This window comes from Zingiber officinale, chromosome 10A (genome assembly GCF_018446385.1).
Source record: "Zingiber officinale cultivar Zhangliang chromosome 10A, Zo_v1.1, whole genome shotgun sequence".
NCBI lineage: Eukaryota > Viridiplantae > Streptophyta > Magnoliopsida > Zingiberales > Zingiberaceae > Zingiber > Zingiber officinale.
Window position 1 is genome coordinate 38,593,123 of NC_056004.1, and position 13,533 is coordinate 38,606,655.

The 13,533-nt window shown below is 46.6% G+C and overlaps 1 protein-coding gene and 1 pseudogene across 1 annotated transcript; both read left to right on the forward strand.

Annotated features, from left to right (window-relative positions):
• Nucleotides 1-347: 347 nt before the first annotated feature.
• LOC122026610 lies at nucleotides 348-2,286 on the forward strand. The gene is made up of 3 exons (XM_042585345.1): nucleotides 348-632; nucleotides 754-1,437; nucleotides 1,654-2,286. Exons 1-3 carry the CDS (start codon nucleotides 348-350, stop codon nucleotides 2,284-2,286), a joined length of 1,602 nt encoding a protein of 533 aa, XP_042441279.1.
• A 5,760-nt stretch (nucleotides 2,287-8,046) lies between these two features.
• LOC122027451 lies at nucleotides 8,047-11,252 on the forward strand (annotated as a pseudogene).
• The last annotated feature ends 2,281 nt before the right edge of the window (nucleotides 11,253-13,533 follow it).

Here is a 13,533-nt window from a genome sequence, read left to right on the forward strand (position 1 = left end):
ACTTCAGTGCGGAATAGAATGTCATCATCCGAGTGGAGGTCGAGAAGTTTCTGGAAGCAGGTCATATATGGGAAGTGCAATTCCCGAGTTGGCTCGCGAATGTGGTGCTGGTCTCCAAGCCGGGTAACAAGTGGAGAGTCTGCATTGACTTCCGGGATCTGAATAAGGCATGCCCGAAGGATTTTTACCCTTTGCCCTAGATTGATCAAATGTTGGATTCGACGGCTGGGTGCGAGCTGATATGCATGTTGGATGCATATCAGGGGTACCATCAAATGTCGCTCGCCCGTGACGATCAGGAGAAAGTAAGCTTCATAACTGCGGACGACACTTACTGCTACAACATGATGCCATTCGGATTGAAGAACGCAGGTGCTACATACCAGCGGCTCATGAACAAAGTGTTCCGGAAGCAGATTGGGCGAAATCTGGAGGTATACGTTGATGACATACTTATTAAATCAATCCGAGCGGTCAACCTTTGTGCAGATATAGAGGAAACCTTCGGGATGCTGAGGACATATGGGGTCAAACTAAATCCCCAGAAGTGTCTGTTCGGAGCAAAAAGTGGGCGCTTCCTGAGGTACATCGTGACTGAGCGGGGCATAGAGGCAAATCCCAGTAAAGTGAAAGTGCTGCAAAACATGCCACCTCCCAGAAATCTGAAGGAAGCTCAATGCCTTATGGGACGAATAACCGCACTGTCCAGATTTAACTCAAAGATTGTCGACCAGAGCTTTTCCATTTTTTAAGATTCTACGCCGAGCCACTAAGTTCCAATGGGACGCAGAGTGCAACAAAGCCTTCGAAGAGCTTAAAGTATACCTCAATTCCTTACCTGTGTTAGCCAAGCTGGTCGCCAGGGAAGCCCTTAGAGTTTACTTGTCCTCGACTGAATATGCCGTCGGGTCGGCTCTTGTGAGGCCGGACGGTGAAGAACAGCCTGTGTACTTCTTAAGTCACATACTAAAGGATGCTGAGTCCCGCTACACTGGTCTCGAGAAGTTAGCCTTTAAGCTGGTACTCGCCGCTCGAAGGCTCCGCCCTTATTTTCTGGTGCACCCGATCGTTGTGATGACGAACAGCCCCCTGGGGAGGGTCCTTCTCAATCCAGAGGCGTCCGGTCGGCTAATCAAATGGACCACAGAACTTAGCGAATTTGACATACGGTATCATCCCCGGACGACCATCAAAGTGCAGTCGTTAGCAGATTTTGTCACTGAGGTACTAGATCCCGAGCCCGAAGCCACCTGGAGGGTGTACGTGGACGGATCGTCCACTCAACAAGGAAGTGGGATCAGTGTGCTATTAATCTCCCCCCACGGGGAATGGATGCATTTGTCCGTACGGCTGGATTTTCGAGCGACCAATAATGAAGCAGAGTATGAGGCGTTGATAACGGGCCTACAGGCCGCTCGGCTTGTGGGAGCCAACAAGGTCTTAATTCATTCAGATTCATAGTTGACTACACAGCAACTATCGGGAGCATTCGAAATAAGCAACGTCAGGCTCAAGCTTTATGCGGAAGCCTTCGAAAAACTGATGGCCAATTTTTGAAAGGTGCTCATCCAGAAGATCCCCTAAGTGGAGAATCAGGTTGCAGATGAGTTGGCTCTGCTAGCCAACTCGATATCACCAATTATCATCCAACAGTCAATCGAGCAGGTATCTCTGGTCGCCCACATCGACCGGATGGAGTGGCTCACATTCCCGAATGACTGGCGGATGGCTATAGCAGAATTTCTGAAGTTAGGGGCAACGCCTTCCGATCGGGAGGATGCATATCTGCTCAAGAAGAGAGCTGGTCGGTTCATCCTCATTGGCGACCAGCTCTACAAAAAAGCGTTCTCCAGGCCTGTACTCAAATGTGTTGGTCCGGAGGATGTGGACTATATTCTGCAAGAGGCACACCAAGGTTCATGTGGCGGGCATCCGGGCGGTCGCTTGTTAGCGGGAAAGATTCTTTTGGCCGGCTACTTTTGGCCAACTTTACAGGAAGACGCCGCTCGGATAGTCGCCACGTGCTTGTCTTGCCAGAAATACCATAATTTCTCACATTGTCCTACGGAGGAGTTAAAGACATCCACAGTGTCCTGCCCTTTCGATCAATGGGGCATGGACATTGTAGGACCATTTCCAATGGTGACCGGACAGCGGAAGTTTTTACTAGTAGCCGTAGACTATTTCTCAAAATGGGTGGAAGTCGAGCTGTTCGCGAAAATAACCGAGCAGATGGTCAAAAAGTTCATCTGGCTGAACATCATATGCCGGTTCGACATTCCATGACGGCTCGTGTCCGGCAATGGGCGGTAATTCGTCGGACAACAGCTCAGAGAATGGTGCGAGGGGTATAGCATTCAGCAGCACTTCACCTCCGTGGCTTATCCGTAAAGCAACGGGCAGGCTGAGGTCGCTAATTGGGAGATCCTTCGGATTCTTCGAGTTCGGCTCAACCATATCGATGGAAGCTGGGTAGATGAGCTCTCGGGCGTGTTATGGGTGATTCACACTACCCCTAAGGAGGGAACGGGGGTCATGCCTTTCCACTTGGTGTACGGAGGGGAGGCTGTCGTTCCCGTGGAGGTCGGAGTAGAATTTGATTGGGTGCAACAGTATGACGCGAGTAATGCTGAGCGGAGGCAGCTGTAGTTGGACATGGTAGACGAGGCGCGAGCCAAGGCATCCATCCGGCTAATGGCGTACCGGCAAAGAATGAAGTAGAATTACAACAGGCGAGTGATTCCCAGGGCATTCCAAGTCGACGACTTTGTATGGAAAAAGGTGAAGTCGGTCGAAGATGTGAGCAAGCTGGAGGCACCCTGGGCTGGGCCCTTCAAGGTCATCGAGAAGTTTCAATCGGGCGCCTATTACCTCGAGGATGAAGATGGACGGCAGCTAGAGCGACCATGGAGCGCTAAGCATCTTCAACCGTATCGAGTTGGATGAAAGGTGTGCCCATGTAATTCGTTATATATACTTTCCGTTCCTTGGTTCCCTTTGAATGCAGGAATGATAGCAAAAAGAAAAGAATACGCCGAACGGCTAGGCCCCATGAAGACCGTCAAGCAGCGACGTTAAACTCTAGGGTCGAAGCGGTGACCATAAATATCCCGCTCGGAAGACCGTCGAGCGGCGATGTTACTCTAGGGTCGAAGCGGCAACCATAAATATCCCGCTCGGAAGACTGTCGAGCGGCGACGTTAAACTCTAGGGTCGAAGTGGCGACCATAAATATCCCGCTTGGAATATCGTCGAGCGGCGACGTTAAACTCTAGGGTCGAAGCAGCGACCATAAATATCCCGCTCGGAAGACCGTCGAGGGCGACGTTAAACTCTAGGATCGAAACGGCGACCATAAACATCCCGCTCGGAAGACCGTCGAGCGGCGACGTTAAACTCTAGGATCGAAGCGGCGACCATAAATATCCCGCTCGGAAGACCGTCGAGCGACGACGTTAAACTCTGGAGTCAAAACCGGCGACTATAAACCCCCGGCCAGAAGCCCATCGGGCGCCGACAATAAAACCCTAAAGTCGAATGACAACCTAAGGGTCAGTTCGGCAAGCATGAATATCCGATCAAAAGAATATCTAAATCGTCGGTTAGTGGTCGAATGACGGTTTCATATCCAGGAGTCGCTATCCTGGGATTTATCAGAAGTTAAGGTCAAGTATTCCGCTCGGACCTAAGCAATCAACCAATGACAGGAGTAAACACGGAAAAACTAATTTCATTAAAAAAGTTCCAGCCGAACGGCCAACATACATCCACGACTTATAAAAATGACTTACAAAAGGATTAACCCTCCTCACTCCAGATAATCAAAGATTGGCTTAGGGATGACATCGAGCAGCCCGACCAAATCCTTAGGCGGGATAGTCATCGCTTCAGAAAGGTGACCCTTACCCTTCAGATAAGCAGTCGTAGAATTAATGGCCTCCTCAAAGGCAACAACGAGCCGGTCACAGACCTTCTGGGCAAAATCATCCGAGCGGACATAAGCTTGCCTCATCACAGTAAAGCGGCCTGATTCGCCGTCCTAGGACTCCTTGAGGGCGGCTCGAGAAACTTCAAGGGCGTCTAGGAGATTCTTCAGTTCTCCTTGGAATTCAGTCTTTTCCACCGATCGACTTTTCCGTTCGGCGGATAGCTTGTCGGCTAATTCCTGGACACGTTGCTCCAACGCCCGGGCCTCAAAATTTTTTGCGTCCAGATCAGTAATGACCTTGTTCTTCTCCACAGTCGCCAGCTTGATCTCCTGGTCATGTGCCTTGACCTTCGCTTCGAGCCGAGCCACCGTGGTTTCCAGTCCAGAGGATTTATGTCGCTCATCCTCCAGGAGCCTCTTTGTATCGATCAGCTCGGCCTTCAGCTCAGCAGGTGAAGGCCCCTGGACCGAGCCTCCCCCGGAAATCTTAAGTTTCTTCAACTCTTCCTCTAGCAGCGCCAAGCGGTTGCTGACTACGATGCTCTCCACCTAACTTTGCACACAGAGAAAATAACGTTAAAAGCCAAGCAAAAATAATAATGTGAAGGAAGGAGGGGGAGGCATACACCGGTGGCTTGCTGCAGATGACTGTCGCCGACTTGACCGGGGGTCATCATGGCAACACAGGGCCCTTGCATCCTCCCATATTCTGGCAAGCAACCCACGAATGGTGATTTGGTGCTATGGAATTGTCGACCGGTCAGCTGCTAGAAGGAACTCTTCTGTTGGTAGGTGCAGGATGGCCTTAACTATTCGGCGGCCGCTCGGAGCAGACTGAGCTGAACCTGAAGGACCAGAGGACTGGCCGGTCGGAGCGGAAATGATGCTGGAGCGCCGTATACGTCGACGGGTCGGTGGCAAAGAACTGACTGGTTGCGCTTCAATTGGATCCATCGGTCGATCGAGCTGGGAAAGAGTGCGATATGAGGAAATTGCTTCGACAGAAGCCGGAGCAAGTCAACCCCTGCGAAAGGAGCGCCAACCTGCTCCGCAGGTGTCGCCGAACGGGCAGGTATCTCCGTCCGGCGGAGTTTGCGGATCACCAAAGGAACATCCTCCGTCGATTACTCCACGTCCTCGTCTTGAGTAGAGGGGTGTGTGGCTGACGAAGTAGCGTCGCCCACCACTTCTGTGGAAGAGACCCGAACGGCTGATCCCCCGATAGCAATATGTGCCTCGCCGCTCTCCCCTTCATGTGAGCTGACCGGCGTAATGCCAAGGTCGGCCATCTCCTTAGCAGCCGCCACTTCAATCTCGGCGGCCCTCAACCTCATCCGCTCGGTAGCGCGAGTGCGCATCATGATGTCAGCTGCAAAAAGGGAAAACAAATCTGTTAGATCAAAAGGAAAAGAGGATCGAGAAAGCTCTTACCCATGTTGCTTGGAAGTTTTGAGCGGATCGGACTCAACCCGAATATGTATAGCATGCCCTCACAGAGCAGCTTATGGATGTTGAACTTTTGGCCGGCCAGCAGGTTGGCTGCGTGAAGATAGGCCGGCTGGCTCTTGTATTTACCGAGCTCTGGTGGAGTGGGTACGACGGTCTGCCATTTGGTTCGGAAGGGCAGCGATTCGGGTAAACGCAGAAAGAAGAAGTATTCTTTCCAATGTTTATTGGAGGTGGGCATTTTGTCGAAGAAGACAAGTCCGATCTGATATTGGAAAAGGAAAGTACCCCACTCGGACTGTTTGGGATAGTAGAAGTAATGGAAAATCTTGGGAACTAAAGGGATGCCGTGCAACCTAAATAAGACAACCACGCTGCACAGCAACCTAAACGAGTTTGGAACAAGTTGGCCGAGCGGGAGGCGAAAATAATTGCATACTTCAATGACGAACGAATGTATGGGGAAACGCAGACTGGCTACAAACTGGTCTCGGAAGAAACAAGTAGTGTCGGTCGGCGGATCATGAGGCCGATCGGACGAAGTAGCTAATACTAATTTATGGTCAGGAGGAAGTTCGAAGGTACGGACAAGGCTCACCGCATCACCTGCATCAAACCAGCTCTCCATGGTGGCATACCAGAGGCCGAGAGCAGGGTCAGACGAACTCGCCATCGCCGGAACAGTGGAGAAGGCGAGAATATAGGGAGGTCAACGAAAAAGACGACAAGGAAACACCAAAAGCTCAAAAAGGCGAGAAAAACAGAGGCAAAGACAAGAAGAAGTAATGACCTTACTCGAAGGAGGGAAGGAAAGCGTGAATTAACGGAACCCTGAGCGCAAATCGTCGACGGAGCGATGAGCACCAAGTAGCCGGAGCACCAAAACACGAAAACTGTGAAATGAAGCAGGAACAACGCTACAACTTTATAAAAGAGAGGTTCGGCCGAGCGGAGCCGTTCGATCTAGGTTGCAGGCTCCAAGGCACAAATCGCATTGTTGAATTCAAACCGCCAGAGGTCACATCGAGCCTGTCGCCTTGTGCGTGCGATGACAACGTCGGTGCCACGTGACTGTCAATCATAGGAGGGCATTTAATGAAGGTCATTACGAAGGAGTGGCCGCATGCTTTGCCCTAATAGACGGGATTTGCGAGCATTCCGAGGAGAACTGAAGCAGGTCATCGCTGATCATCTTCAGATAGGCAGACCAATCAGTAAAAACTCTGCCAAGTGATAGCGGACATGCTTCCGTTCGGCGGTATGAGGTAATGTTATGGTTGCTCGGCATGCCTGACCGGTCGACCCTGTGTTGGCATACTAGTCCAGTCAGTCGGACTTACAGTCTCCTTCGACTAGACTTAAGGGGGAGGCACGTGATCCGGTGGTAAGAAAGAGAGGCTCGCCGGAAGGATGGTTAACGGCACTATGGCGGTCGTAGTCAAAGTTAACTTATCTGAGCGATCGACGCGGATAGTGCCCGAGCCGGCGCTTTGACAGCTCGGTCGTTATGCTGAGCTTCCAATGCTCACAAGCCAAACATGACTCCTTTTGTTTAGAAGACCGCGCCAGTCGCCCTCAGCCGAGTGGACAACCCGCTCGGTTCAGCATGACGTCCACCGAACTACCGGGCGAGCGACGGGCCGAGCGTCTCTTCCTTTTAGTCCGGTACATGTCCCTTCCCGAATGGCAGTGAGTCCAAACACCTCTCCCGTTCAGACTAGTAGCAGACAAAAGGTGTAGAAGAAGACGAAGGGGACAGCTGGTGATATCCTTCTCGAGACATGTGCTGCCGACAAACAACATGGTCGGCGGCCGGGCCGAACAGAGAATCGTACTGTGGAAGTTTCCACTGTCAAGGCAGAGATATATTTGGACAGTTGCGGTATGGCGCCATACGTACTTTTCTGACACATCCATTTTGAGGTATGTCTTGGGAAGTGCGCACGCCTCGAGAAGCGTGTACGCGCTTCCCAGGGGTCATATATAAAGACCCCAGGTTTCGACGGAGGTATGCATTCTCATCTACTGTAGTTAGTCTTCACGCTCGTTATTCTGCCTCGATTTCTTCTCGTCGGAGCTGACTTAAGCGTCGGAGGATCGTCACCGGGAATCCCTTCCCGGCTCGATTTTGTGTTTGCAAGTTATCACCGGAGGCTCACACCAATTAAGGGTTCATACGCCGTCAACAAAAGTACCACATTTCCACGTCTGTGGACTCAGTGATCGGACATGATAAATATATATAGCAATATTACTCTAAATATTTTAAGTCGTATATTTCATGCACGCCCAAAATAAATTTAGTATGAATTATTTTTTTGTCTTAATATTATAATAATAGGTATTAAAAGAAAAATCATAAAAAAAATGAAAATTTAGAAAAAGTTATTGTGCGCAACTGAACATAGTCTCACACAGTCAACGTCACGTGAATACTGATCCAAGTTGTCGAGTCCAAGTCACTTCCCAGAGGACCAACTCTTCAGTTCTTTTTCATTTTCTATCACATCAAATAATATTATAACCAATAACCAAAGATAGACGGTGCAATTTAAACCGGGCCTCCGTCGCTTTCTCAACGCATCTTCTCCTCCACAGTGAATGGGTGACGCATGCCGTGATCTAAAAATTCATGTGGGATTTCTGCACGCCTCTCCTCTTTTTAATTTTCTCTTTGAACTTATAAAGAGTTGGATGATCGAGAACTCATGCGCTTTGATGTGATATTGTCTCAGGCAGAAATGCTAGAGAACAGGGAACCATTGTTGAACCCCAAGGTTTATTTCTTCGATGATTGTCCAGGATGCAAGCAAGACAGGAAGAAGGAAAGTAATCCAGGGATTCCCTACAAAGAGTTTTTCTATGTGTGGATAGTTACCCTCTGCACAGGTATATATGTATTTTTAAACTTGTACTTTTCCTTCGTTCTAATCTCTATTTTTCCCCTTTTCTGATTTCAGCTCTGCCAATATTATCATTGTTTCCCTTCTTGTACTTCATGGTATGGTAAAGTTGTGTTACCTATGCCGTCGTTTTCTCTTCTATTTTTCAATGTCGACTCTCTCCTGCTGCATTTTGCTTCTTCATAGATAAGAGACTTGCATGTTGCAGAAAGAGAGGAAGATATTGGGTTCTACGCAGGTTTTGTTGGTGAGATTTACAGCAACAGTACAAGATGACTGATTTCTGCATTTTATTTGTTAATAATGGACCATCATAATTCATAAGGAGTCTATTTTGTGTGTTGTTTCCTTTTTGTGAATTCAGGAGCTTCGTTTATGGTTGGAAGGGCATCTACTTCCATGTTATGGGGAATAGTTGCTGACAAATATGGAAGAAAACCAGTTATACTTATCAGCATCTTCTCTGTGTTAGTAGATTCAATCTTTCTGGTGTTGGTCTGGGAAACCAATATATTTCTGTTATTTATTTCCACATTATATTTTATTTATTGCCTTGTTTCTTCAGCGTCCTTTTCAACACACTCTTTGGTTTGAGTGCAAGTTACTGGATGGCTATCAGTACAAGGTTACTACTTGGATTACTAAATGGTGTAAATGGACCAATGAAGGTAGGTGTTCATGTTGTATCCTTGAGTTTGCATAGATGAATTCATGCATATTGTGAATGACAAAAGCAAACACTGTAACAATTTTTCAGGCTTATTCTGTGGAAGTTTGTAGAGAAGAGCATCAATCTCTTGGAGTATCTCTTGTAATTTTCTTTGTCGCTGATTCGTTTCAACATTGATTAAGTTTCTTTCGTGCGTCATTCAGAAAATATAATTGCTCATGGGTGTTTCTTTTTTTCAGGTATCCACGGCATGGGGCATAGGCTTGATCATTGGCCCTGCTCTGGGAGGTTTTTTGGCTCAGGTGATAATTGTTCTATTTAACGACGTAGTAATAAGAATTGTGCCATGCATAACTTTCTTGCAAACCCTATCAAACAATAACCTTCTTGAAAAATTTATCAAATAGATTAACATTCTTTTCCCCATACTTAATCCACAAGTAGATGATGGAAGCCATCTTTCTTTCTAATTATTATGTCACTTGAGCTCTTTCATGGCTTGTGCTAACACTTCAAACTTTTGCTGTAGTCCTACTCTTTTGCAAGTACCACTGCTGAAATGGCAAAACTATAACTCAAATATGATCTTCTAGACTTGCAAAAAGGTTTCAAATTATGCATGAACCGAAATCATTTATTCAGATTATTTTAGCAAATTTTCTAACTTAAAATTAATGTTGTCTTTTACCTCATTATTTATGCTTATGTTGTGATTTGGTTCTATGGTGTCAGCCTGCAGAAAAATATCCCAAAATATTCTCCCAAGGTTCTTTCTTTGCAAGGTATAAGCACTTGACCTTCATAACTCAAATTTCGTTTCCTTTAATTTTTGGACGTGATCAGTGTACAGTGTATTACAATATTTTGTAGGTTTCCTTACTGTTTGCCTTGTGCTCTTATTTCACTTCTTGCACTTGGAGTTTTTATAGCTTCTTTGTGGCTTCCAGTGAGTTTAACTTTTATTTAGTCCAACATATACCAGCAGAAATATGTGTTTGTTTAAGATTAGCTAAACTGATGACTCCCTCAAATAATCGCATAGGAGACACTGCACAACCATGATCCGCAAACCATGGCGGATGTAGCAACTGAAGATGTAGAAACATCTATATGCAGCTCTGGCTTAAGAGGAGGACATGGTGAATTTGAGAAAAATGATGCTCCTTCAAAGAACTTACTCAAGAACTGGCCATTGATGTCATCGATCATTGTTTATTGTATTTTTTCTCTTCATGACACGGCTTACAGTGAGGTAATTGTTGTCCAAACAAAGGTTATAGATTCTTTCAAGTGTTGCCAACAACCTTCTTCAAGTTTTCTATATTTTATTGTATAGAAAGCACATATGACTTTTCTTGGTCGTAACTAATTCCACCACCCATTGCTGAACTATTGTTAGATATTCTCATTATGGGCCGTTAGTGATAAAAGCTATGGAGGACTGAGCTTTTCATCTCAAGATGTTGGTGTGGTGCTTGCAAGTTCAGGTGCCCAGTAAATTAGCACATTTCTTAGACTTACAGTCGATAATGCCTCAAAACATGATGGATATTTCAGGTTTTGGTCTTCTAATTTTACAAGTTTTTCTTTATCCTCCAATTGAGAGGCTCCTCGGATCCATCAACTCGATTCGTGTAGCTGCAGTAACTATCACTTGCTCACATATTCCTTCATTCATTAGAGACAAAAATCATCTTTCATCTATTCTTGATGCACACTATTTTCCAAAATGCAGGTTTTGTCTATGCCTTTGCTTGCCGCTTATCCATTTATGTCAAGTATATCAGGGCTTCCACTCAAGGTCATCGTGAATTTCGCATCTCTGCTGAAGAATGTTCTTTCTATGATCATCATTACTAGCCTATTCCTTCTGCAAAACAACTCGGTGCCTCAAGAACAAAGAGGAGCTGCAAATGGGATATCTGTGACTGCAATGTCCCTTTTCAAAGCAATTGCTCCTGCAGCTGGGGGTGTCATATTTTCCTGGGCACAGAAACGCCAACATGCCATTTTATTTCCTGGTGATCAGATTGTTTTCTTCATTCTGAACCTGGTGGAATTGACAGGCCTCCTCCTATGCTTCAAGCCTTTCCTAACTCCTCCAAGATAAAATAGTACACATGAGTATTTGTAACCTCTTTTAAATTATTCATCCTTCTGTATGAAAGAAGTGTTATCATAAGAATCGTTCTCCATCCTCGTACAATCACTCATTTGTATCCGTGTATGTTCCCTTGTATGAGTGCGATGTGAATATAGACAATGAGGAAATCAATCAAAATTACTCCACAAATTGCATTTACAATCCGAACACCCAAAGGACACTGACATATGCCAGTAGAGTCAAGAGTCATGTTAAACTGTAAATCAAAGTCGAATATGTCAAATTTGCTTGAGTCAAATCATGCCTCATCAAGGGTGATCCCGAGGTAAGTTGGGTTCATCCAGCCAATTGAGCCTAAGAAGCTCAGATCTAGGTGAGTCAGATCGACCCCCAACCGAAGTTAGGCTTGCCTCCAAACTTACTTCGGCTAGGTAACCTCACTCGGAAAGCTCAGCCCGAGTTGACCTGTTAACATTCTCCACTCGACCACACCCGATCTCCTTAGTTCAACTATCCCCGACCTCCTCAGTCCGGCCACATCTGACCCCTTTAATTCATCCTTGGCATACCTCCTCAGTTAGGCCATGTTTGAACTCCTTCAACTTGACTACGCCCGACCTCCCTCAGCTCAACCGGTACCACGTCCGACCTCCTTCGGCTCGACCCCTTCCATATACCTCCGGATGTTGTTTCTAGCCCACCATTGTGGGGAATGTGGATACTGTAATAAGCAGAGGACATGGAGCTATTAGGGGCATGTGGGCCTACACGACAACCCCACGACCTAAACGTGGGATTTCATATCTCTCTTCTAGGAGAGAGTATAAAAGGGAGTCTACTTCCATAGGCACAGATACGCGCACATACGTATCCTCATCTAGACTCTTCCTTATTTCTTCTCCAACTAGCTTTGTATTAACTTAAACTTTGGAGTGGTCACACCAAGGTCTGCTTTGACCACCATTTTAATCTCTCTTGTTGAATCCTTCATCCTGCAATTGACTCTCCTTCAATCCTTCGGAATCACCCCTTCGGTCTTGGCAAAATCTCTAATGGCTCAGTCATTCACGATTTCTAGCCTGAATCGATACTGATATGACGAATAATGAAGAGCCCTCAGATGGGGTTCGATGGTCAACAGATCGGAGTGGGTGACAATTAAAGTCCAAGGTAGGTCATGTTAGGTTCGTTTAGTGCTAGAGAGAGGAGGGGGGGGGGGGGGGGGAATAACTCGTTGCTTGCTTATTTGATGATGATTTGCAGCGGATAGTCTTCACAACAAGCTCACAATGCTAACAATAAGATTTACTTGGTATCCACCTCAAGAAGAGGTGACTAATCCAAGGATCCACACGCGACATATACTCCATTAATCAAAACACTCATTCTCGGTAACTACCGAAGACGGAGAAGCCTTGTACAAACTCTCAATACAAGAAGAAAGAAAAGGAAAACAAATACAAGTAAAATCTTACAAGATTTACAACATGAAACCCTAACCCTACATTCTTCTTCTTGTGTGGAATGCCTCTTGATCTTGGAAGTGTAGCAACACTTTGCTCCAAGAAAGCTTCAAGAACTGGTGTGAATCTCTGAGAGTGATCGTTGGAAGTGGAGTGGAAGAAGTGCGGAGAAAGACGCTTGCTAATGGCTTTATCCTGCGTAACGGTCACCTCCCAATCGATCAGCTGATCGATTGGAGAGGCTGAATCGATTGACTGATCGATTTAACCTTCTTATGTGCTCTCTGGAAAACATCTGAATTGATCGACCGATCAATTCAAGCTTTCTCGCGATCGCGCGAGAAAGCCCAACCCCCAATCGATCGGCCGATCGATTGGAGGTGCCAAATCAATCGGCTGATCGATTGGGAAGCGTTCTGTGCCTGTGACAAAGGCTCCCAATCGATCGACCAATCGATTGGGCCGCTGCTTGTTGCAGCACAATACTAATCCATCGGTTGATCGATTGAACCACTATTCAATCGACCGGTTAATCGATTGGTCTCCCCTTGACTTGCTTAAACTAAGTCTAGGGTCCCCAATTCCAACATCCGGTCAATCGTGGTCTGTTGGAACCTCATGCCTAGCATTCGGTCAACCTTGACCTACTAGGACTCCTTTACCAAGTGTTCGGTCAATCCCTTTGACCCACTTAGATTTTTCTCCTCATACCAAGTGTCCAGTCAACCTTGACTCACTTGGACCTACCGTCTCATGCCAAATGTCAGGTCCTCCATGACCCGCTTGGACTTCCACCAGATGTTCGGTCACTCTTGACTCATCTAGATTTCCTCGTGCCAAGTATTTTGTCAATCCTTTGATCTAATTGGACTTACCAACACAGGTGTCCGGTCAACCTTGACCCACCTGGATTTCCACGTGCCAAGTATCCGGTCAATCCTTTGACCTACTTGGACTTCCTAACACTAAGTGTCTAGTCAACCTTGACCCAACTATATTTCCACATGCTTGGCTTCACT

Coding starts and splice junctions, on each gene's coding strand:
- LOC122026610 (XM_042585345.1), top strand. CDS start 348: ATGCCATTCGGATTGAAGAACGCAGGTGCTACATACCAGCGGCTCATG. Junction 633..753: donor CAAATCCCAGTAAAGTGAAA/GTGCTGCAAAAC, acceptor CCATTTTTTAAG/ATTCTACGCCGAGCCACTAA. Junction 1,438..1,653: donor GGCTTGTGGGAGCCAACAAG/GTCTTAATTCAT, acceptor ATCATCCAACAG/TCAATCGAGCAGGTATCTCT.